We start from the raw sequence: 26,740 nt of genomic DNA on the forward strand, positions 1-26,740 counted from the left end.
GAATGTATTATGTAAGAGCTCTCATAATCCGAAAGAGTAAAATGTAAATGTTTGTGTCTGTGCCAGTAATTACTCAAGGAAAATTTAAAAAAAATTCAAAAAGGAAGGATTTTGCTGCCTTAAAGCTGGGCAAAAAGAATAAAATGACTTGTAATAGCAATAAAACATCAATATTCAGATGGATCCCAAAAATGAGCATCATACACATTCCAGGAAAAGCTTTACATGCAAGTAATTAATATATTTCATTGTGTGTATTCACTGGCAAAATTTTATCAGTTCTGAAAACTGCTCTTTTCAGACAGCCCCTTTACACAGCTGTCACATCAGAGAGAACAGCAAGTTCTGTAGCATCTCTTACCAGCAAATCTTTCTTTCTTACTCTGTCAACAAAGCTACACACACACTCACACTCTTGGATCTTTCTCACACGTATAACTGGAGAGCAGTTCCTGATGGAGCCTTTGGCTGGTGGCCAATAATATGGTAGTTTGCACCTGTCATTGTTAGAAGTCCTGATGGTCTCTTATGTAATTAAAAGTGTTTTTAGAGACTGTCACCCCACGGGGTTTAATTAAGGTTCAGTCCCTAATAGCCACGAAGTGTAAGATGTACATTTCTATTATAACCCAATCCCTCATTCAGTGGCTTACATGCAAGCAGATGTGCTGTAATGGGCACCTGCAGAAAAGAAGCACTGGTAATTTTCTTCTACAAAGGTCTGGGTCACTGCAGATTTTTATTCCAATATAAAACTTACTAAGTAAAACTTGGCAGGTAACCCTACAAAAGAAACATAGTCCCAAACAGAAAGAAAAGAATGCTTTGAAGCAACAGCAGAAGAGCAGAAATATCTGGACAACTTTCTTCAAAAAATCTGAAGAGAAGCAGATAAATAAACTTTAAAACAACACCAACCAGAAAAAAGTATCAAACCAAGAGAAAGCAGTCATCATTAAGTCCACATTAAGTCCAGACAGCAACCCTTTAGACAAACACTGGAATATATTTTGCATGCACTGCCTGAAGACTTGGTTGTGATTTAGAAGCCCACTAGAGCTGTACAAAAAGAAGAGAAAGGCACCTGTCTTGGGTCTCACAATCAAAGGGTGCCTATTTCACCAGCCACTCCTTACACCTGATGTGCCTTGACAAAGCCTTTTACTTCAGCCCTGTGAAGTCTTTGAGACACCATGCTTAGATGAAGGCAACAGTAATCAGGGGATTATTTCATATTCTGTTTACTGCCTTACAGTTAGGAGCACAGAGGAACAGAGAAATAAACCCCTCAATTGTCAAGATAAACAACAGATCAAAGAAGAATTTAGATTCTACCTTCAAATATAAAAGGGAATGACTTTACAAAAATCATCTTTATGCAATAAACTAATGTGACAATCCAGTCAGTGACTTGCTTGAGAACTCAATTTCAAAACCCTTGTCCTTAGAGCTTAAATGGCTCAGATGGAAATTTGTCCAGTCTATTTCCCCAGCCTAACTCAGTGAGACACACTATAGGGAATGAAGGCAAAACATTCAGCGTTTATATCACAACTAGGAAGAAACATTGCAGCTCATTTCCTTCTTTTTACCTCATTCTATTCGTTCTAAAGTTCTCCATTTTAAATCTCTGCATGCTTTTGTCTGTTTGCCTACAACAAAAACATTTAGGAGGCATTCCCGTGTTTCTACAAATGTTTTTTCCACTATTACTTTCACCTCATCAGTCTTCCAAAGTCTTATTCCCTTAGCAGGAAGTCATACACATAGATGCACAGACACTGATCTGTATACAAGTGCCATAAATGCCAGCCCTCAGAGGAGAACTTTTCCCTGAGCAAAGAACGTGAATCTATCAACCAGAGCCTCTCCTTCCAAAGAGAATGTCAATATTCTGAAGATTCTGAAAATATGGAAAAATCTTCATTCTGAAAATGGAGTAATTTAGAAGTTTAACTAAATAATTACACATTAACCAGGTACACTAAAGAGGTACTTGAATTGCTGTACCTAAATAACTTGCAATTAGAGGTTTCAGAATAAGAATAATTTTGAGTAAGAAGTTCTGGAGTCCACTAAAACTGCCTGTATTTCTACTGAATATTTTAACAATGTTTGTAGCATAGCTCCTAACGAAATGTATGGGCACATCATCTTATCACCACAACAATCTGGAATATTCTCCAAGAGCCATTTGCACAATGTGATGTGAAACTGGATTTTCCTCAGAGCAAACAGAAGCCACCAGTCATTGACACAAGATGAGACTAAGAAAGAAAGGAGGTCTCTGAGGTGGAGAATTGATCATTCACACCCTGAAAGTTTCAGAATGCTGTCTAACTGTAGCTCCCTAGAGTTCTGAATGGTTGTAATCTCTAACCCAACTCTTCCCCAAAAGCTTATTTTAGTGTTTGTCTTTTTGGAAAAGCTAACCTAATGCCAACAGTGCAGACAGACAGCACAGAAGCTTCTCAGATGTATTCATGGACCATAACTATTGAACAGAGATGGCCTTATCAGAAAGAAGCTGTAGGTCAAGATTATCACACTGTGACAAGTAATGGGAAATTCTGTAGCAGGAATTCATAATTACAGAAAAAGAGAGACTTTGGTAAGTAGAGGTTCTTATTTTCAGCACTATGACTGTCAAGCAACTGAGAAAATGGCACTTGTCAGAAATGTTACTTCAGGCTCTCTCAGCTCTCTACACTGTTTAGTGTATGCCTCAATTTATGGTTCTTTCTCTGTAAAAAAAGGATACTTTGGATGCTGCAAACATACTGTGAAATTTTCATATTTTCTTACCACACAGCAGATTTCTTCAGGTCAGACTGTTTGCAGTAATCACTGTTGTTATCTTTTCTTATATCCATTTCAGCTGCTCAGTTCCACTACATATGAGGAGCAGCACAGGAAGCACCAAATGTGTATTGCTGTATAAAACAATATGAGCTCTGAGCCCACTGACAAACTGCTGCTCAACAATGAAAAAGAATTCTCCTCTGCTACCAGCACATCACACTTAGAGCTCTGCAGTGTGACACAGCAAGGACTGCAAGAACATCACTACAGTCACAAGTACCTAGTGTTAAGGCTAAGAGTAGCCCAAGAATAATTCTTTCTGGAATGCCTTCAATCAGAAGTCATGAGCATAGCAGGTAACTGAAGATGTTGGGTGGATTAAACAAGACCTGCACTAAGGAGGGACACAGCTGAGTCTCTGAATATGTACTGAGCATCACTGTAATGAAACTGAAAATAAAATATCTCTGCATATGCCATTAGCTTGTTGACAGCCACACACATTGCAACATGCATGGCATTCAAGTGTTCTTCTAATATCCTTACATCAAAACGACAGCAACAAAGAACTCATGAAATTCAAAAGCTCACTCCTAAACTCATCTGAATTCATTTTATATCAGACTTTAAAGACAGAGAAGCCTGCAAAGCAACTGTGTGTAACAGATAATTCAATAAAATCTGGCACAAAGGGCCAAGAGAATTCATACAATCAAAAAGTCAGACACGTATGCTTGTAATGACCACACCAAAAATCTCTCTCTCAGCAGCTGGGCTGCTTTTCATGACACTCTGAAGAAGTAAGAAAGGGCAAAAGGAAATGAACATGAACAGTATAAATGTAAATAGGATCATTCAGAAAATTGAGTGCTAACCAACATGTAGAACAGCCTCCAACAATAAGCTCCAGAATAAGCAAAGATTAAGAACCTTAGCCAGAGGTCAGATGAGTCTAACATTACATATAAAATCTGTCTACCTGCCCACTGCTTTGAGAGCAAACTGCTGTGTAACAGTAAGGATCATCAGGACTCTGAAATGGTGGCCACCAACTGCTACAGTGTCATCATAGGGATTCCCAGTCACACATGAAAAGCAGATCCAAGAGCAGGACTTCAATCTGGCACAACCAACACCTGCTTTTTACATATAGGTGTCTTTGAATACACCATCCAAATATTTTAAACACAAAGAAATTATTTCCATTATTTCCCTCATTCTTTCTTTGTCTCTGCTCACCCCTCTCTCCCTGTTTTTTTACCTGGAACTGATCAGATGCACATGTGTTCATTTCTGGTGATACAGGAGGTGTTTGTCCTATTGAAGCTATTTTTTCTGCTGCAGATATTGGTTTCAAAGGTTCCTTGGTAGGTTCTAACATACCCTGAATATACAAACAACAAACAAATAAATAAATAATCTGATTTTAAAAAATTACTTGCACACACAGACACACACATTTACAGACATTTCGAGAACTGCAGATGCCAAAAACTAGGACACACTACTAGGTAGTACTACCCTCAGCTAAGGGCTTGGGGGTAACCATGTATCTCTGGGACACTTTCACTGTGGTGAGAGGGGTAGGAGTAGATGGAGCAGGGGAAAATCATCGTGGGTCCTTAGGCATAAGAAACATTTTAGAGCTAGTAACAAAAACCCAAGTGTTGAGCTGGAGCTTGCTTTCAACTTTCAGTAAGGTAATTTAAGCTGGAGAAAACAGTTACTTGATAAGGTGATGTCTTCTCCTCCCAACTGTGTGTAGACTATTCCAGAAATATCAGATGACCCATCACAAAAGTACAACTGCATTCATTCCACTTCAACAATTAAATAATCCAAAAGAAACAAACCAAATTATCAGTTTTCAGAATGATACCAAGAACGGTAATTACTGAGATGGCAATAAATGCATTAAGAAGCATTAAGAAAATAAACTCACATTCTTAATTTTAAGCAAACATTTCAAATACAGATAGCATTATGAAAAATGTCTGAAATCTGATCTCGAAAAAAATGGAGGGTGAGAAGATCTACAGAAAGCCCAAAGTTTGCACTGAGACATGCCAACCACCCGAGAACAATGAGAAACCCCCAAATAAAAGCACGGGATTTGCAACTACAGCATTTTAAACCATTTTCAGGCAGTCACTTGCCAAGATCAACTGTCCCACAAATGTTTCTACACCATATTAGGGGAACTTCGAATTTACCCACCATTTAAATAATTTCTTTTGGACAGCAGAGAAACACAGAAAACAATGTGGAAACAGAAAGCAACAAGCCACTTTATCCCTACTATTGCTGCTATCCAGTTTATTGTGTGCAAAAGTTTATAAAAAATTTAGGAGACAATCGGCAACAAAAATTTGTTGCAAAAAATAACTGCACGTTGAAACATAGTCCTGCTCACAAACAGGAATAAAAAAGCGGTACCTCAGAGTTGTTTTAACTATCTGTATCAGAACACCACATTAACATCTAAAGAAGTACACAAGCTGACCTTGATGCATCAGAAAACTGAAGAAGTCACTCTATAAAATTAACCTACCTAATTAAATCAGTCTAATATAAACCAAAGAAAATGGTTTTTTTACTATTCCATTTGTGGATGATCCTATGAAAACATAGGTGTGTTTTTCCTGCGTATACATATACATGCACTGATTTTTGAGAAAAAAAGAACATTCATTCTGCTAAGACCAGCAAAAATCACAAACCTTATCTTCTCCCTGTTTTTACCGAATACTTCTTTGACTTAAAATCAAGTATCTGCTTGCACACATAGGGAAAGTGTGGCATTCTGGGCAGCCAGAACAAGGATGAGAGACGTGAAATCTTGACTCCGTGTTTCAGAAGGTTGGTTTATTATATTATGATATATATTAAAAATGCTAAACTAAAACTATACTAAAAGAACAGAGAGAAAGATGCATCAGAAGGTGAGACAGGAATAGAATGGAATGAATAACAAAGCCTTGTGACTCCCAGAGAGTCTGAGCCAGCTGCATCCTTGATTGGTTATTAAGTAGAAACACCTAACATGGACCAATCAACAATGCACCTGTTGCATTCCCCAACAGCAGACAGTTATTGTTTACATTTTTTCCTGAGGCCCCTCAGCTTCTCAGGAGAAGAAAATCCTGGCAAAAGGATTTTCATAAAATATCATGGCTATACTGAAAGTTATTTATTTGGTAATTCTTTTCTAGCATTTCTACTGATGCCCAAGCCATAACCGTACTCAGAAAAATATTTTCCAGCACACTTGGTGTTTAATGTCATTTAATAGATTTCATTATACGATGTTGCTGGAACTATAACAAAAAAAATACAAAAAAAGCTTACCAGTCCTGCTGCATACATGGGTACTATAACAGGCTGCTTCTTGTTGCCTGTAAAGAGCTGATAAAACAACAAAGAATTTACTTAAGAGTTTCTTCTATGTCAGTGATGGAAACATTTTTCAATGCTACATAACTTAAGTAAGTTTAGTACCACAGAATAAACACTATGTTAATTATAACACAATGGTTAAAAACGAATGCAACTTTTTCTATTAAAAGGGCTTGTAAAAGGTTGCCAGGTGGTCTGTCATGAACAACCATGTTCTGTGAAACTATGCAAATAGGAGAAGGCATTCACACAAAACACTTCCACCTGATTCTACATATAAAGCAGCTTCCTTATTTAGAAAGGCAGTTTTACTGGCAGACTCACAATATTTCTTGTGTCAATTCCCAGGGAGCACAGAAGCTTTTTGTTGCTGTGGGAGCCACCCCACTGGTATCTCAGTCCATATGCATCATGGATGTCCTGCAGCTCTGTCCACACATCCATCAGTTCCCTGCACAACCCATCATAAATCAAGTTATCATTCAGAAAAACAGCTTAGCAGCCTCAAATATTTATTTCATTTTTTAATGCAAGTGACTTATAATACATTCCAATTAAATTTATGCCCAAGTACAATACCCAAGGGAACTAAAACTGCACAGTGTTCTCAGAACAATTATAGTTCAGACTTCTTACTGGAAAATGATGCCCACAGCAGACAAGACAAAGCCTGCTTAGACTTCATCATCACATGAATAAATACAGTAATTTATAGCAAGTGTAACTAATAAGACATATTTGATTAATTCAGGGACATAATTGAAAAGAAGATGATAGGCTGCTGAGTTGCTAAGTGAAGTACTCCTGGTGTGTGTAGTCACTGAAAACAAGAATTCTGATAGATAGTTGATTTTCACTCAATGGCTTCTCAAAATACTTGAAGCAAACACCTCATTTTAAATTGCAGCCATATGCGTTTCAAGTTCATCTTATATTTGTTGCATTGTGGTTTCTTACCCAGTACTTCCTAAGGTCTCCTCTGTTGTTATCTGCTTTCCACCTGCTTCCAGCAAATGATTCAAGGAACTTATTTCTTCTTCAATTTCAGCAACAGGAATGGAAGGAAAACAGACTTCAAATATTCGTTCCAGACGACTTAGCAATGTTGTCTATACCAAAGAAAAAATATTTATGTGAAGTTTTGCTAACTGCTATAAAGATAAACCCAATATTACAGCAAGATGGAAAACAACTTATAGAGATTTCACTTACCACAAAATATTAACTGTCAGAGGACCACAAGACTCTTTAAAAACCAAATACAGGCTAGGATCCTGTACACAGGATCCTTACTGTAAACAATAAGGATCTTGCCCTCTGCAAAGTGAGTTCCTACAGAAGTGTCCAAAGTCACTCTGTTAGAAATTAGCAGAAAATGCACGCAACAAGATTTATGCTATATAAGGATAATGTCTCAGCAATATAAACAGCATATATTGGAACTAATGGTTTCCAGACATTTTAATTCCAAAGCATGGACTGGGCCTTGGCAGATGGATCTAATATGAAAAACAAAAGTCAAACAACCTCTTGCCCTCACAAAAACAAAAAAACCCACCCCATTTTTTTCTGAGAAGCATAGCGTGCTTTCTTCTTTTCAAGTTCTTCCCTTACATTTCTCTTTTCTCTTTAGTATTTCCATGTAGACTGGATTTCAACTTCTTGTACCTCTGTTAAGTGGTCTTGGACATCAGATGTACTAATAATATGGAATTTTTTTTCAACCCATTAAAACAGGTAAACACCAAGCTTTTATTATCTATTAAAATACCAATTTCAATGGTATTTTTTGCAAGGTATGCTTGAAAAAATTAAATTAAAGCCTTTTTTAATGTACTCATTTTTCCCAGGAACACTTGAATCTCTTTTCTTCCTAAGGAAAGGAGGCACAAGCCTGGCATTCAGTGGAGTGTTTCCATCTTTCTAGTTTAGTGTTCCTCAACAACCACTTTCCCAAGGCTCTGCTGCAACACACACAGGGCAGCATCCAGCAGCTCCAGCACCTGCTTTTCTTCAGGGGAAATGGAAAAGAAACAGAGTAGGCGGAAATCTCAGGAGCATCCCACAGCGTGCGCTGTTTTAGCTGCGCCAGCAGAGCCCTCCTGTGGAGATGCAGCATATTCCAGCAATGTTGAATTTACACACATAAGCCTCAAAACAGAGGATTTTTGTACCAACTGAGATGATTTAAAGTTCAGAAAAGCAAGGCTGTAGGAGGAAGTTACCTATTTTAGTTAGGCCAATCAATACATCTGGGACAAACCTTCATGCAGCAAAATATCTGCTTCACAATTCCAAGAATTATCTGCAACATTTCTTATTTGAACTTTTAGCTGAAAATTTGCCTTGTCTCTCATCTCAGCTAAACAACTTATTGACCATGTACCTCAGCAAACATAACAGAGGTACATGTTATCAGAATATCTGGATTCTGTATTGGAGTTGGGATGATGAGTCAGGAATTCGGATCAAGTCTGTCCAGACTATCCTTTCTGTTCAGCCTCTAACTGCAAAAAACAGGAAAATGAATTGGCTTAGAGCATCAGCTCTTCAGTTTTACTGCCTGTGAAAGAACTGCCTGAGAGGGACAGCCACCAGGTGCAGTCACTTGCAAACCACAATGTAAAAATGTGCAAAGATCTGAATTCAGAGCATACCTGAGTCACCCCTCCCCCTTTTTTTTTTTTTGTCCTTTTCTTCATTACCTCTCTGGTAAATTCTGACCATAATGAGCCATGTTCTACAGTAAATAATTTTCCTTTAAATCATCTCTCAATGCTCATTCATTCTGGCCATACACTAAGCTGCAATACTTGTAGGCTGTTTCCTGTTTGTTGACCAGAACTAAGACACTACCTTACATTTTTAGGAAGTAAAACTAAACAGTATTCCAGATTCTAGCCTAATGCTTCAACACACTAAAGCATACTCTGCTTCAATTTTAAACCTTAACTTTGCCTACGATATATCACTTCCCCTTATCTCACATTAACAGGTGATGCTTACTTCATTTCTGTAATTCAGCAAGAGTACAAATCCCCAGGGAAAAGCAAGAGGCAGATGAACGGCATTGGATCACGGAAACAGCAAGGCATCACATTTCTTGAAAAGGGTCAACATTTGAGAACATGCTTGTGACTAAAAATATGCTTGCTTAGGTAATGAAAGAATTAAAGAACATCTCTAAGAACCAAGCAGAATCGCAGTCAGAGTCACATTTCAAATTTGAGTTTAAGAATTGTGCCAAAATTTCAGGAACAGTTTAACTATAGCATTCTTTACACTTCCTGTCATCTTTTCTAAATTCCCAGCGATGCTTAGCCCTTATTTCTATATGACAAAGAATGGTTTCCATAGCAAACCAGAATAATTAATTCTGTATGTGCAAATGGACAAAGGGATGAGTGCACAAACACACATCTCCACAGAGTGGCAATGGAAGCAGCTGAACCTGTTTTTGTAACTGGTGATGAAATCCTGTGGTCACAGCTTCCAGGTATTAAGGGCATCACCAAGATTTTAAAGCTGGTGTAAATGTCCACCTCCTACAAACTTTAATCTATTGTTGCATAAATCAGACTGCAAGAAAATAATGTGGATGACCAGAAGTAATGCCATGTCTGTCTTTCTGGAAAAAAAAAAAAAGCAGAAAACAATAATTTTAATCCACTTCTCATGTCACTAAAAGTATTTGATACACGGTTGTTCTCCATGGCCATTCAAGAAGAATAATTCTTGAAGGCACTTACAGAAGATGTGAAAAGGCTACAGCTGCCATTAAACATTAGTTGTAATTCTCCAAACAGTTGAAAAATAGATAAATAAATTTATTTATTGATACATTTAAAGCCTCATAGTTTCTGTAAATGCATTTTGGCAGACACTTAAGACATGTGGTAATCACCACCAGAACCAAACAAAGTATCAGAGATACTTTTTAAAAATAAGCATAACCACAGGATTAGAATTTATCTCTGTGGCAATTAAACAGGGGTCAAGATCCATCTCTCACAGCTGAAAGCCCAAAGTACTTGGTTTACACAATTTGTTTTTTCTTCTTATCCACCACAAGGTCATAGAATCCATGAACTTCTTCAACACGGCAATTCTTCACTAACCATCCAGCACACCAAATCCTCCCCAGCTGCCCCCACATGAACCCAACAGTGACAGGTCACTGCCTTTCTTCAGAGCTATGAAAAGAGAAGATAATAAAATTTGCCATAAAAATAACACACTTGAGCCCCACTACAGAAACAGTGGACATAAATGGCAGTTTTCACCATGTAACTGCTGTAATGCTTCTGTGGGAGAAGTTTTGGGAAACTCTGTGTGCAAGACTGGAAAAAAAACAGTATTGGCTTCTCTCCATTGTTCTGGTCCCATATAAGCTGTAGAGCAGACACAAGAACTCATCCAGGTGAACTCCCCTTCAAAGAGTGAAGTGGCACTTTGTCCTTTCACCTCTCCCCTTTCCACTGCAGGGCACATCACCATTTTTTAACACAAGCCCTTATTTTCCCTTAGGAAATCTCTTACATCCCACAGCATCTCCGCTCTGGCAGCCTCCAGAGGTGCTTTAGGAAGGGAAGAGTCAAAAACAGAGCATGCCTTCCACCGTCCTCATCCTGCTGCCAAGAAAAGAGGCCACAAAGGAAGCAACACAAACTCTGGGCTGTTTGCCTCTACCAAATACAAAACTGGAAGATCTAAGAATAAATAAAACCAGTGTAATAGTTAAATTGTTGAGCATGTTTAGATATTCAAGCTTATGTGAAAAGTAATAAAAGAAAAAACATATTAAAGGAGATGGAAACAAGCCTATGAAAGATCCAAAATGCTAAACATATAAAGTAGGAAAGGAATAAAGTCCATATGGACATCACTGGCTTCTGGTTGGAAGTCAAAAGCTGAATGAAAGCTCTCAAAAAATGACAGAACAAAGCCCAGGGGCCAAGAAAAGAAAATTATTAGCCACTGAGATTTTATTTAACTTAAATCATGAACTCACTGTTCTGCAGAGTGCCTAGCACAGCTTTTTATGACTATTTTAATAAAATAAGTTTAAATGAGAAACTCCCTTTGCTGGGTTTTTTAACAACCAAACCACATTTTCCAGCAACACATTTGCCTGTGAAGAGCTAAGCAGCCATTTACTGTTCTACCTTCACCATCTGTTTGGTCAGTTTTATTGATGTTCTTGGAATATTTTGTGGGGGTGGGTTCGGAGATGTTTTAAGAGCTAAACTTCATGACCACATAGCTAACACAAGGGAGCTGAAGAACCAATTTCAATGGATGCAACTCACCATGGGGAACACACCAATCAACTTCCCCAAATCTTCTGGACTCAAGAATTAAACAAAGCTAAATGGTTAAGTACAAGCAAAGGAACAAATCCCCAAGTTCTCAATTGAATGGCAACAGTTTTTTCTTTGAAACAGCTTATGGACTGTTTAAACTATGAATCCATTTCCTTTTCACATAGCAACAATTTGTTTCTTTGTCTGAAGCACAGGCAATACCTCCTCAGAAGCAATGGGACAACAGCTACAGGCATAAAAACTCCTGAGTAAAGATGACAAGCAAAGCTTACAAAGAACACAAGTTTAACTTCTCATGTTTCAAATGTGATGGCTTGTCTCCATCCCCACTTTAAAAGCAGGTTAATATAAAGTAGTGCCATATATTTCTTAGATGTAAAAAACTGAATTGAAAGATGTGTTTTTATTTACACAGGAAATTTATAATGGAAACACTCATCCTAAACTGAGATTTGCAAGCCAGAAAGAGGATGCCACAAGAGCTAAAAAAACCTTCATCAACATCAAATGAGGAATCAGATTTTTTTAACAATAATTTAAAGAATTAAAGAAGGCAATGTTAGTTCTAAATATCCCAAACCCATTTTAAAAGAGTAACTATAAAAGTTTTGAGCTCAGCCACAAATCAAATCTGAAAATGTAGTGGCTTAAGGGAAAAAAAAGGGTTAAGACTTCTCTGCTCCTTTTACTGCTTGATCTGAGAGAGTTAGAAGCTGCAGGGAAGTTCAGGCTAGAAATATGAAGCTGTCTCTCTCCTTCCTGCTGGAAGCTTCACCATTTTTTCTCCCTCAGCTGAAGAATGCATCAAATATTGCATCTTCCATGCAAGCAAAGTACAGTTTAACAGTTATTTATTGTGACTACATGAAACTCACTGACCATTTCAGTTTGCCACGTTGTTATTATTTACTGGTGTTTTACTAACTTTTCAGTCAGACTCCGAGAGGAAGTACAGCAGATGACTCTTACGTGTAGAAAATGGAAAATAATTTTGTCCATAAATAGTAATGCTAAAACAACCCCCTCTCAAACTATTTTCTTTCGTAAGATTCCTCTCAGCCAGTCTGTTCTAAAAACCAGCAATTATTGGCTACTTTTAATAGTATGATTTTTACTGTTATAAAGCTGCAAATACTTCAGAACTGTGCTATGGACTTAAAACCCCCAAACCTTTCCAAAAGGGTATATTTACATAAGTAGCCAATACTAGTTTATTTACCTTACTGAACTGAGGGGCTAAAGTCTTTATGGTTATAATTACTTGTCTCCAAAAGGATGCTCATTGCCCAAGACAGAGCACGCTCCAAATGACAGTAATCCAGGGTTTTCTTTGTCTGGGCGCCTATTCCTGGCTCAGTAACTGTGCCTCGCCCACACTGATTAATCTGAAGAGGCAGAGCCTGTGAACACAGGCTCTCTAGTAAGTGGAGAACCTTAAAACCCACTTGGAAGACTGTTCACCTTTTCCTTCATCCCTTGCCAGGATTTGTTAAGTCTCAGATAAATCAGGTAAGATTTGGCCTTCCAACCAAGCCCTTCTTTAGCTCCTATTGCTCTGGAGATGCCCATGCTCCTTGCATACAGGCAGGCACAGCCATATTCCCCACCCACACAATTACCATGGATTATTACTGCTCTTGTGCCTCACTGCTGAATCCTATATATATATATATATATATATACATACACACACATATATATTCTTAATGCAGCAGAGCAACCCCCTCAGCTGACTGATGTTCAGCATTATCTCATGGAAAAAGCTGCACTACAAGCCTTATATTAATCATAAACAAAACTTGGTAGTGCGCAACGAGATTTCATGGAAGGGACTAATGCTTGTGCAGATTTGCTCAAGACTTGTTGGATCAACCAGTTCACCCACAACTACATCCTAAATCTGTTACTGAACACAAAGGCACATCTCTAATGCAAAGTGCAGCTATACTGAAACGAAGCATTAGGTCTTTCCAGCTGCAGACAGAAATTAAATTGATTAAGGTATATGTAGCATTAATATGGGTTCAGATGGTAGTCTGTGTGCACAGCATGTCCTTCCTCCTCTCTCCTCTACACAGAACTACTGAACAGAAGAGGTCAGCATGTTACAAATCCTGCACTGCAAATTGTGTGCAGAATTCAGAGAGCCTGAGACCAAAGGCAAGGAAGAAAAGACCATGATCTTTTTGCCACTACACAAGGTAATTTTTGTGAACTCCCCGCCCCTTAGTTTCATTCTTTATATTGTACATATTCTAATAAAAACTAGATTAAATAGTTGAATTGAAGTAAAGCCTATTTTTAATTAAAGATTATACCAAATCCACAGTCTTTAAACAGTTTGCCCAACATACATACATCATGCAATCAAGACTGCATTCAGAAAGCACAATATTTTACTGCCATCTCCACATTCAGAATCTACAAACTAAGAAACAAAGGAAAATACACAGAGACCTTTTAAATGGAAACTTGAGCTACTGATAAATAACTTTGTTTTCATGCTGCATTCTGATGGGAGAAAATTGCTGTATACATTATTTCCACATTTAAACAGCAGTGCTGCTGGCTAAGTATCCTTTTCAATTTTCTGGCGGTGTAAAGAATTCTATTAGGATCATTCTGTTTATAAACCACTCAGGATTCTTTCATCACCACATTTGAGTGACTCTCCCAGCCTCACCATCACTGATCAAGTGTATTCAGTATCTTGTAAATGATCCCAGCTCACCTTTAGCCTAAGCTGAGATCTCAATTTTCCCATCTATCTCATGTGTCTAACACATGCAGTATTTGTACACAGCCTGCTCCCTTTGGGTTGCTACAGCAAATGGTTTTTAGATCTTCCAGCAATACATTGATGCAAGTAATCCCCTCCTCCCTATCCTTCTTTAGGCTGAGTAATTAAAAACTTTGTTCTCTTCCCTCTCACCAGATTTATCTTGCCTGCCAGTATTTCTGCTCTTGCATCAAACAGCTGCAGAACCAAGTTTAATACATGCCAAACAGAAGATTGACAACTACTTTAAAATGCCATATTTTGTGTTTTGACCTCAGTGACAACCTCTTAAATGACAGCAAGGAAGCTGATCAAAATCTGAGTTTAATTTTACTAAGATTCTGCACTCAGAGAACCGGGGCTGTCTGCTGGCTCATGCTGAGTCATTAGTTAACCTCTGTTTCTAACAGCAATTTAGCAAACTGTGGCTCAATGGATTACAAACAGAATTACTATTTAATCTTAAAACAAGTATTTTTTTCATATAAAAAAAAGATTTACTAGATCCTTCCAAAACCTAAAGCACTTACAAAATAACTACTGTTTTTAAGAGTTAACTGGAAAAAATGTAGCAATTGACATTGCAAGGCTAAGGAAACTGTTGCAACAGAGAAAACATGTCCAGCTCAACTTCCTCTCCAGTTTATCTGTGTAAAACATTCTCTCGGCTGTACTCCCTCACTGGCAGAGGAGGGAGAACATCACTTTAGATCCAAACAGTCACAACTGACTGTAGCATCAAGAGAAGGAATGAAAAAACTTCAAGTCCTAAAATCTGCTTTACAGTTAGGCTTCATTGGCAGACTTTAAGTAAGGAACTTCCAATTTACTTGACTTTTATCTTTTGTTAAGGCAGGCTTGGGGAGGGAAAACATAATTACAGAGCCTCTGAACATTCTGTTTTTATAAACATCTACATTCAAAAGTGTTTTCTACTGAAAAGTTATCATAAAATTACAGAAAACTTTAAGCGAAAATAAATATTTGAAACCTTCAGGCTATCCCTTAATATTAATTAATTACTAGAAAAAAGGGATGATTTACTAGAATCATCTCCCCACCCCATTTCTTTCTCATATTCTGGTGGGCGAGTCTTTCAAGTGGCAAGAGAAACAATTGAGATTAATTGCAATGATCTTAGTATTCTCCAATTTTATGGGTGAATAGGTAACAATACATTTGTGCTTTCAACTTAAGAAGTGGACCAACACATTCAGATGATAAGCAAGGTCTTACAGAGACACAAAAATCTGCCTGCAGGTTTACTCAGGAGCCTTTTTTTCTTTGGCTTGTGAAATCTCTTTGAGGTTTGGAGCGTTAGTCACTGCACGGAACAGCAAGCAGGAAGAGTAAGGACCTGAGGCTCACAGCTTTTAACGTGACAAGAAATCAGTGCTAAGTCCCAAAAGCTCCATTCCATTTGCTGATGCTGGCAGAGCTCCAGCTGGCACAACCTGCTGAAAAGCCATTTCACCTGTCACTGGTAGGAAATGGGAAGAGGCAGGGCTGTCACCGAGCAAGGTCCTGAAAGAAAGGACTTACCTCATTTCCTTTTATTGCCAGAGAAGATGCAAACCTTTCAGACACATATTACCACTAACATCCTTTACTGCTGGTGCTGCTGCATGCTTCAAAAAGACAGAGCATACTCTAAACTACTCACATAGAATGACATGAATAAAAAGAAGCTTTGAAGAAAATTCTAAACTGAAATTCTCGTTCTGAATTTTGTAAAAGTATTATTAAATGCTTAACAAAAAAACCACTTTGTATGAATAGCCACAGATCTTAAAATGACTGTTAAAAAGGCTTAGGAAGTAACTAATTAGAAATTAATGAATATTTAGCAATGAAAGCAGAAAACATAGGAGAGGTGGTAAGAAATAAACCTACTTACTTCCCTCTCCTGGAAACTTCTAATTAGAAATAGCAGCAGCTTTAACAAATCACCAGTCCTCTGTGATTGCTATAATGTGTAGATTCCCACAATTAATATCTAACAGAGACTTATTTTTAAAGACCTTTTAAAGAGTGAACTTCCCAGGAGCTTGAATACCCAAGACAGAATTCCACAGCTTGTGTTTTATCATGCTGTCTGCTCTAAGTGAATTAGTGCAACTATTTACAAACCAAATCATCATTTTTAATCAGGTTTTGAAAATATTGATAGAGAATGGTGATGGAAAATTTTGGGAACCAGTAATCCCAGCTTACGGTCACACCACTATTTTACAAAAAGGCAACAGAGTGCCTCCCCAAAAGGCAGTAAACAATGAAGCAAAAGTAAAAACTATCACAGGCTCTGAAATGTTCATGTTGGCTTATTCTTTTGATCAATTTATGTAAATGATCACATGTAATCATCAAAACACATTCCTAAAAGTTTCAGCACACCCTGCTCATCTGTCTGTGGGAAGTAACCCTGCTGCAAAGATCTGCAAGATCCAAACACAGCATAATGTTTCATATCAGCCTGTCTCACAGAGCACATTAAATCTCTCCTAAAAGGCAAACAAGGACTATTCAAATATTTGTTGTATGCAGAAGCAGGAACCAGGAAGAACTGTATGCATAAGAGCAGAACAAGACTGAGGAAAATAAAACAAACTCTTACCTGAACTGAAGGTGATAGCTCTTGGGATTGCTTACTGATAGTCCCTTGGAAAGATGCTAGAGCAACACTGTCAGTCTTGTGTAACACTGGGCCATCACTCCTGGCAGACATGCCTGTCCTATGTGACTGCCACGTCTCTTTTCTGTGATGAGATTCACCAGCCTGCTCATCTCCAAAGGCAGCCCAAGAACAGCTGTCTTTTTGTTCATCTTCAAAAGCATTCCAGTCTGTAGCCTGGTTACAACCTGCTGAACTGAAGTCCGCAAAGTCATCCGAGTCTTGGAAAGCAACACTCTCATCTTGAGGTTTTGGCACTGAATCAAAGTCTCCAAATTCAGTATCATCACCATTTTCTACCTCAGTAGTATGCTGGAAGTCTACCCCAGAAGTTTTACTGGTAGTGTCACATTCTAAAGTGGCAGCAGCCTGATTTAGTTCAGCTTGGTCCAAACTTGCTGGCTGCTGACAAACAGTACTCGTGTCCCTGAATTCACCAAATCCCTCACTAGGTTCGCTAATGTGTGCGGGCTGTTCAGAAGTTCTTTCTGAATCGAGAGCGTTTATTGAGTCTTGAGCACTCCTGAAGGTGGGAGACGCACTGCTGACTGAACCAAAGTCACCAAACACATCATCATGTTTGTCACTGCAAACTAAAACTTCAGTGCTACTTCCACCATTCTTGAGATCTTCATCTCCATCCAGTTCGTCTCTTGCAGGATCACAGCTGAGGCTTTGGATCTTATCAGCCCTGATGTCTGCTGCTTTTGAAGAATCCTCAGGCCTACTAAAATCTTTGCCGTTCTCTATGTGATGTTGTCTTCTCCTCCCACTCTGCTCTCCGTTCTCTGTAGTGCATATTGAACTTCCAGTTGTTTGAGACGTACTAGAAATTGCAAATTCCAGTGCTGAGGGACCCTGTTCACAACTAATTTCTGAAATGCAAACCTCTTCTTCACTATGAGTTAATCTGTTTATTCTGTTGTTCTCCTGAAAGCTCACTGAGTCTCTTTCATTAAGAACACTGCATATTGTAGGCCCTGTTCCCTCTAAATGGATAGGGGTTTTGTTTGGGAAGGTAGCAAAATCTGCAACATCTTCACCTGAGCTAGGCATTGAGTTCAAATTTTGCTCAGTACTATGGGTGCTAACAGTTTTCAGTCCCTTTGAGTCACCAATACTGTCTAGATCTTCTGTTCCCTGAGGATTTACAGGGTCTGATGCTGCAAATCCGTTTGTTAGAATCTCTAGACACGGAAGTTTCTCACCATTACAAGCATCTATTTGCTCATCCTGCCTCTCAACTGTTACACCAGTTCTAACCACACGAGAAGAAAAACCCTCTGATTTTCCAGTGTTGTCTCTTTGTTCCCCCCTTCTGTTTACATCTTCTAAAGCGGTACCTGAAGTTCTAAACTTAGATTTTTCTTTGATAGTACTAGTAGCTGACATATCAGAAAGCTCCTTAGTATGAGTAGGAAGCTCTGCAATGCAGTCTTTATCTTTACCATTTTTAACAGATGTGAAAGTTGCAATGCTAGCTACATTGTCAGAATAATCATGGAGTGGGATGAAATGATTTGTGGGTATAAACTCTTCCTTTGGATGACTGTAGTCCGCAGTATCAAAATCAGCAAAAGCTACGCCAGCAGTGCTCACACCTGAAAATCCTCCAAACTCATCTTCATCATCATCATCAGCTCCATTGTCAAGTGGTGGAGGGGATGAGGAATACATTCGAATAATGTCTGGTTCCATTGTTTGGTTCTGCTTCAACATTAATGTATTTCTGTACGAGGGAAAAACAGAGCTATGTTAGAACTTGGCTAGCTTTCGTGTTCTTACATATTTCATTTTTACAGTTTCATGCCTCATTTTTAAAGTGTGTATATAGGTCAATATCTGTATTAGATATCAGAAAGAAACATTACCCAAACCCATGTGTTTTACAAGTCCCAAAGAATCTACTGGGACAGTTCAAGTCTCTTCTAAACTACTACATGATCAAACTGTCAGCAGACAGTGCTGAAAGTATCATCCTGAGCTGTTGTGCAACACATTGGCACAACTAAATTCAGTTTTAACTCACAGTTCTCTACCTCCCATCACCAGCAGTTCACAAAAGTGCCAGTGACCCTGGTCCATGTTTTGCTACACTCCTTGTCTGCTCAGGTGTATGACAGGCATTAAGCCACTCCATGGGCAATGCCACAACAGCCATACACATAAGGGACCTTCACCACTGTCAAAGACTTCGAAAAGTGCTTCCATAAGCTCTGAAATTGTGAAGGAGTGGAGAAAGGAACGGCTCTTAGAACCACCAGCTATGATCTGCTGCCCTACTGTTTCAGTCTCTTTCTACCAGTCCCTGGGGATCACTTTGGTTGCCCTGTTCTCTGCATTTCCTACCCACAAGCCAACACACTGCCTCCACAGCTGCTGCCACCAGCCTGCTTCTGTCTTAGGAACCAGTTGAGAAATGCCATCATGATGCCACCAGTAAAGCCTAGAGCCAAACACACTTCATCAGAACTTAATCTCAAAACGAGAGCTGAGCACGATTATTCATAAAAAATTGAACCACAAATCACTAAACCATAGGGGGAAAAGAAAAAAGAATAAAGTACTCCCATGGCCTAGATAGAAACAGATTAAGGAATTTCTCTGTCTTAACATTGCAAAACATTACAGGAACAAGCCAGGTATGGATGGAAAATTTTCTTTCCTAAAGAATGATCTTGACTTTTTCAATACTGTGTGCAATAATGAAACGATAACTACTAGTATGTGTAAATTCATAGTTGTACACATCACTGAAGTAGTTCACACCTTAAACCCCTTCAAAGAAGAGCTCACACCAATCTCTCTCCCCTTCAAACGACACTTGACATGAAAGAACCGTAATAACACTAAGCCTCACCTACAGAAAAAGAGTGGAAACAGCCTATACATATTGGCAAATATTTGAACTTCTAACCACCAGAATAAGTGTAGACTTTACACTAGTTATGCAACACAGACAAAACATGATCCTTATATCCAGCGCCTTTAGCAAACAACTTTGTAAAAGCACCTTAAGAGCAGCACACAAAGGGTAAAAAAGCAACAAATGAAGCTCTGCAGTTCTCAAGTGCAACATACCAAGCACTTGATATCTGCCAGGAAACTGGCATCCTAGAGGTGACTAACATACTTAAAATTTCTTTTTGAAAGGGTAGCTTGCAGTTACAAAAGTACATCATGCTCATCAGATGAAACCGTGAAGTAATTTGTAACATAACATGCAAACCGAAGAGAATTGCAAAGGGATTTTGTTTAGAATAAAGCCTCAGTTGTCAACAAGCTCCCACATAGGCTTACTCAGCACCAGCTGCTTAACAAGGTATTTGAGAGAAGAGCTTCACTCGCTCTAAACTTCTGAACTTTCCCATTAGAAGAAAAGTTTGCCTGTAAGGTTCATCAAAAACCATGTGTTTTAAGTCTTCTCAGATTTATAGGCTTGTATAGGTTGGTTTTCACCTGAGCTATTTGAAATATCACATTCAGGTCTGTATTAGTGACTACACCACCTCACATTAGTGGATCTCATTTTGGCAAGATATGCCAAGAAAAATTAATTCTTAACCTACAGCAGCCATGGATCCATATACTATCTATCATAACTCTACCCATTTTTTGGTTGACCATTTACTGTATGACTATTTTAACCTCAGCCAAAAATAAATCCCAATAGAGTTGAGAACATCCTTGGAGGCAAGGATGATCTAAAATAACCCAAATATGCAGTTTCAGAAAACAAACTGAATAATGTGAGAGGAGCAAGCATCACAATCACAGGGAATTTACCCACAAGACTCCTTTTCTTTCCAGCTAACATAAAAAAAGGGAGACAAGGAACAAGAATAATAAGAATAAGCACAGGACAAAGAACTGCATGGGAGTGAAGCAAACAGCCAAAACCCAACTGAACATGTAGGAAGATGTCTGACCATTTAAAAATCTTCTCTCCTGCAACTTCTGACATAGAGCAGAAGAAACTTCCTTCAATTTTTCATTTCAAAGAACTTTCAAAACATCACAGGGACCATTTACAAAGCAGCAGTCCAGCAGCACAGTGCTCCAGCTACATTTCAATAACAGTTGCCAAAACAGGATCTGCAAGGAACATTAACTGTACATTTAAAAAATTGATCACAGGTTTGATAGTCTACTATGTGTTTAATCAGTTTAACCCACAAGAACCCAATGCATAACCAACGGCATGGACTTCTGTATAATTATTTTTTAAATGTCAGGTATTTCCAGTTGTGCTACTGCTGCATTTTAAAAGCCAAACACTGAGAGCTCCAAAATATAGGAATTTGCATTAGAAATGAGTGTAAGATTACAACTGACACAATTTAATTGTTGACAGAACTCAAACTGTAAGAAAAGGAAAGAAGTCATAATAGTATTCCCCCTCCGTTTGACTAATCAGTGATAAATTTTTAAATTAGGCATAATCCCAATTCTCCTCACAATATAAAACAGCATGGGTATTTTATAGTCCTAATGTAGTTTGCTTCAGAAAGAATTTCTTTATGGTCCTCTTTCATGACTTCCAAAAGTATTCTATCTGCCAGCTAGAAAACAAATTAGTTATTGTCCATTGAAACCTTTGGTGAAAACCCACAGGTCTGACAGAACAGCTACTTTGTTCCTTACTTCATTTAGTTGATCCCTGCTTTGTCTGGCATTTCAAATACAGCTGGAACTGTGGCTTCATCTTTTGTAGTCCTTTTACCCAACTCAGACATATCTTCATCAAGACATTCTGCTATATTATTTTGTAAACCTGGTATTTCAAGTGATGTTTACAATGTGATTTAACCCAAAGCAGAATATGAACAAGTTCTATGACCAATAATATGGATTATTTATCATCTTGTTTTTGAGCCAACTGGTGACCAAATTTAAAAGTCAAGTATAAAGCTAACACGCTCTATTCACTTATAGATTCTTTAAACATGTATTTCTTAAAAGAAACCACCAATTTTTCAGTACACTATATAATAAGGATTGTGATTTGAAGGAAATTATAACAGTCTTTACGTGTGTAACAGAGCATAACTTGACTAACTTCTGTGATTTGTAATAAGTAACAACCCAGGTTTCTGGCATCAGACCTTACACCCTAGGGTGAGGAATCTGACACAGTTAAAGTGTTCATGTTTAGTGGATTATTTTAGTCACAAACACAGATTTATGCTGACAAATGCCAGTAACTTCTGCACATCTCAACAGTTTAAGATTAGACTGAAGACAGATTTCTATCAATTGCTCATGGCATGTAGTTGTACCAAGGTTTTCTAAGAAAAATAAAGAATTGTATTCTCTCTCAGATGTCATTTTCTGTATTTCTTTCTTTTACCTGTTTACCTGTTGGGTTTTTATTAACTGGAAATGCTAGTTCTTGCTTCCATGTGCTTCTTTATATTCATATTCTAAAGTTCACCATCAAGGAGTTTCTCAAAAAAATTCAGTACCACAAACAGGAGACCACTGTCTAAGTCATACTATAAATAAAATTCGCCAACACACTCACAATACACATTGACATTGTACTCTAAAGAAGAAAAATGCTGATTAATTAATTAAGAATTAAGGTTCAAACCTTTTTTCTCAAGTCACATGCATGTAAGAATGCAATTCAAGTTAATTTGAGACATTAAAAGAATAGAGAAAACAGAAATCAGTAATGCTAGAAAAATTTTGATAGGCAAGGAACTGGAAAGAGAAAATGTAAATCCTCCTTTTTTGATCACTAACTAGGTTTTCAAAACATTTACAACAAAACCAGGCCATCTGATTATTTGTTTGCAACAGACAGAGAACAATATGTGCTTTCCTCACACACAGATCACATCCTTGCTCACTACCTTTTTGTAGAGTAATAGCAACAGCCTAACAAAGACTAGGCAGCATAGAGAACAATGCAATTACACTACACAAAAGCAGGTATAAATAGCTCCTTCTTTGTGTATCTTCTAAGGCAAGACTTGAAACAGCATGTTTGGCTCTTACATAAGACCTAAAAAATCAGGAGGTCTCAAAGAGTATCTCTAAAGAAATACTTGAGGCACATAAATTCAAAAGAAACTCCTTGTAAAGCAGAATGTTTCCTTTAACTTGAGAGGAAGCAAAGCAATGAATAACCTCTCAGCTGTGGATTACTCTGAAGAAAAGCTGAGTTAAGCAAACCACCTCCTTAAAGCATACAGGAAACACAATAATCAGAAATGGCACAATCAAGATCTCCATGACAGAAATTACAACGTTACTGAAATACCTTACAGTAAAAGCCTTGCAATGGCAAGGAGATGGATTCAAGTCATTAGCTGCTAGCATCTGATCTTTCCAAGAACATTTAACTCTTACTGCAAGGGTATTCCTCCAGCAAATGCCAAAAATATCACAGTAAGGACCAGATTTAGACTTCATATTACAGCACAGTGCTGGCTTCCAGTAGGAAAAGCTGTCCTCTTCCATTATCTCTTTGCCTTTTCTTTCGCTTATGAACAATGGAAACCAGATTCCCAGTCTTTCTGCACCTGAGAACCTATTTCTAGAATGGTAGTTGTAAATTAGGAGAGCCTGTCTGTTAGAACAGCATTTCTGCAACCCAAAACCACTCTAGAGAGAGTCTGTCCAGGCTGAGGTCAATATGTTCTTAAATTGGTTTAATAAGCTTACTTTTATTTTTGGAAATAGTCACCAGCAAACAAAATACAGCAACAAAATGTTTACTTCATAAAGCCTCCAAGAAATCAATGTTCACGATTTTGAACTTAATGCTTTTACAGCCAGAAGGCCCACTACCTAAAGCAGGAGTTTCAGAGCACCTTTTCTTGGACATGTATGAGTTGAGGAAAACTATGTTCTCCAGTTCCAGTAAGGAAAACATATCTAAGCCTTATTTCTCACTACCAAACATTTGAAATTAATCAATTCCACCATACATTACTGTGGTTTCAAACACTAAATTTGCTGGACACTTTCTATTACAAAGTGTTGTATGCACAATGAACATCAAAGTAACAGAACTCAGGACAGCTTTACCAAGAATCTGGCACTAATCTCAGGCAGCTCATTCTTCCTGTTCTCCTGCGCTCCTCAGGCTGGCAATAAACACCAGGCACCCCTAGACAATCCAGCCTATTCAATATTCAAACCTCTTTGACTGTGCTTCTCTTCCTCTCATCAGTGACAATGCAGGAAGACCAAGTTAGGTGGCACAAATGTGAAATTTAAACAGATCTTGGATATAAATATTTTCATTTTAAATGCTATTAAACTATATAAAGAAGCAAACATGCATTTTCAGTAGTTGTGCTGCTTCACTTCTCCATGTTTTGACTCAGCTGCAGAATCAGAGGAGCTCTTGGAAAATATGAATTTAAATGTTCTGTTGGTTCATTAAACTCATTTTTAAACCAAGAATATCATTACTCCCCTAACCTAAAAGACCAGGTTATCCTCAAAGTTACGATAAGCAAAAAAATGTTTCAACTCAAAGTCTACTGATGTGCTTTAACAGCTGCAGATGAAGATGCTGCCTGTACATAAATCTGCAAACAGAAAGTGGGGAAAATGTTGTAAGAACAAGCACATCTTAAATTCATATGGGCAAACACAACTGGCTTGGACAGTCAATCAGGTTACAATCTGGCTCTGTGGAATGCAGCATTTGTGTCCAACATACAGCACACAGCCACACAATGTGTAAAGACAGATGTAACAAGTAACACATAACTCAGATGTTTTCATTCTTATGATTTTTTAAATTCCTTTTAAAACAGTGCTTAACTCAGTGAGAAATCTATTTCTGGATGTTACCCTCAAACATACTAGCTGGGAATGTGTTCTAAATTAGGATAAAAAGATGCTAGATTAGAAAGTATTAGAACTAGATTACCTAGGGTCAAGTGTTCTCAGAGACTTCCTCACAGAGCAGTATGATCTCCATCACATAATACAAACCCTTCAAACTTCACACAGACTGCAGCACAGAGTGGATCAGAACTGCCCAGGGCTGCACTCTGCTGTGACAGCTTCTCCCACAGCCTGGCAGAGGAAATACAGCTGCACAAGGAAAACAACCATGGGTCTTCTTCCCATTACTGCAAATGTACTTACTGCTTGTTTTTCAGTGAGCAGGCTTACTTATTCACCATTTATCCCACCTATCAGCATTTATCCCACCTACAGACATTACCTCATATTAAAAACACAATACAGGAGAGATACCTAATACTCCAAAGAATAAAAGCTATTTTCCATCGCTTATCAATAGACATATGAACTTGAGGTTTCACATTTCCTTCACCCTACTTCCAAACATACTAAAGTGAAGAGAGGATGTGCCCTTCCCTGTGGTTCTCCCAACATGGGACTCTTTGATTTGAAAAAACCAAATTACTTGCTTTACAGCAGATTTCTTAGATCACCTTGAAAGTGGCACCAATACAGAAATATTCCTTGCAATTGAAAACTTTAATTGCCAAAGGCATTAGCATGAAAGAAAGTCTACAGAAAATGAGACTGTCCGTTTTCAAACTTCAAGGCTTTTTTTTTCTCTCTGTGTGTGTGTGCAATAGCAGCAGTTTACTCAGTGTTTTTTTTTGCACAAAGGAGAAAATCTAACAGACAAAATTTCTAACACCTAGGAATGAGTAGGATCTAAGGCACTTCTCTGGCTATCCAGAAAAATTATAAGTATTTTGAATCCCTGTGAAAGGGTTAGCATGTCATTGCACTGAAATGTTCACAAAAAAGCAGTTTAAGTTGTCAAACAGCACAATAGCACAGAGAGGAATGAACATTCTGTCGAGATAGATAATGGTATCTGCAAGAAAATTATGCTGCTGAGTGTAGTGAAAACAACTCGATTGAGCATCAGTTTCTTTACCGCTGGATTTCCAACTGATACCACCACAGATCTGCAAGGACAGCTCAATGAATATTTCAAGAGGAAAAGGCAGAGTTGACTGAGGTCCATCTCTATTATTTCCACTGTGAAAGACAAGTCTTTTCAAAGTACTGAAAGTTTCAGAATATTACTTTGGGTAATTAAGGTGCTAAAAGGCTTATGTTAGCTTAGTAAGCTACTGGTGGAGTTTTTAAGTAGAAATGTAGAGATGACATAGAGCCCTCATCACCAGCAATATGTAACACAAATATGATTCACTGTGTGAACTCCAGATTTTATAGTCTATTAAATCCTTTACTAAACAAAAACTCAATCTGAGCAAAAACAAAGTACATTAAAAAAACAAATGAGGCTGAGATCCTTCAACTGCTTACTTATAAACAAATTAAGGAAATAAAAACAAGAGGTCATACTTTCACATGACCTTAAAAGGTCATACAATGTGTACTTTATGCAACTATCAATGCAGAATGAAAACACCAGAGCTCCATTAGCTTTTCTGCATATTTTTAAGTCTCATTCTCACATTCATGCTATTTATTCTTACTGACATGACTGTTTAAAATAAACAAAACAAGCCCTCAGTAGTCACAGTACTCCAACTCTTCCCCAGGCTCCCACAATTAATGCCACATTCCTCCAGGTACAGCTCCAACTTCAAGAGGACAAACTGCTACCTGTGCATTTCATGAGCAAACCTCTGCCTGTGCTGACAATACAACAGACCATTTTTATTTTTAAAGTAGGCTAATTGCCTTTACAAGTCTACTTCATATGTCCAGAGAATAAAACAAAGAGGAAATACTTTTAATTTTGTTCAATCTCCAAGGACCAATCGAGCTAAAAAGCAGCATCCATCA

At 38.0% G+C, this 26,740-nt stretch overlaps 1 protein-coding gene across 4 annotated transcripts in view; it reads right to left on the reverse strand.

Moving 5' to 3' along the window:
- AFTPH (aftiphilin) overlaps positions 1-26,740 on the reverse strand; it is a 42,614-nt gene that overhangs the window by 15,059 nt on the left and 815 nt on the right. For all 4 annotated transcript variants that reach the window (XR_005256305.1, XM_038131628.1, XM_038131629.1 and 1 more), the window contains exons 2-6: positions 16,916-18,701; positions 7,156-7,307; positions 6,523-6,649; positions 6,151-6,207; positions 4,064-4,186 (exon numbers count right to left, since the gene is read on the reverse strand). Coding sequence is in view for 3 of the 4 variants with exons in the window: in XM_038131628.1 (XP_037987556.1) it covers positions 4,064-4,186; positions 6,151-6,207; positions 6,523-6,649; positions 7,156-7,307; positions 16,916-18,701 (2,245 nt within the window). In the remaining variant the exon portion in view is untranslated. The remainder of the gene's footprint in view (positions 1-4,063; positions 4,187-6,150; positions 6,208-6,522; positions 6,650-7,155; positions 7,308-16,915; positions 18,702-26,740) is intronic.

This window comes from Motacilla alba, chromosome 3, assembly GCF_015832195.1.
Source record: "Motacilla alba alba isolate MOTALB_02 chromosome 3, Motacilla_alba_V1.0_pri, whole genome shotgun sequence".
Taxonomy (NCBI): domain Eukaryota; kingdom Metazoa; phylum Chordata; class Aves; order Passeriformes; family Motacillidae; genus Motacilla; species Motacilla alba.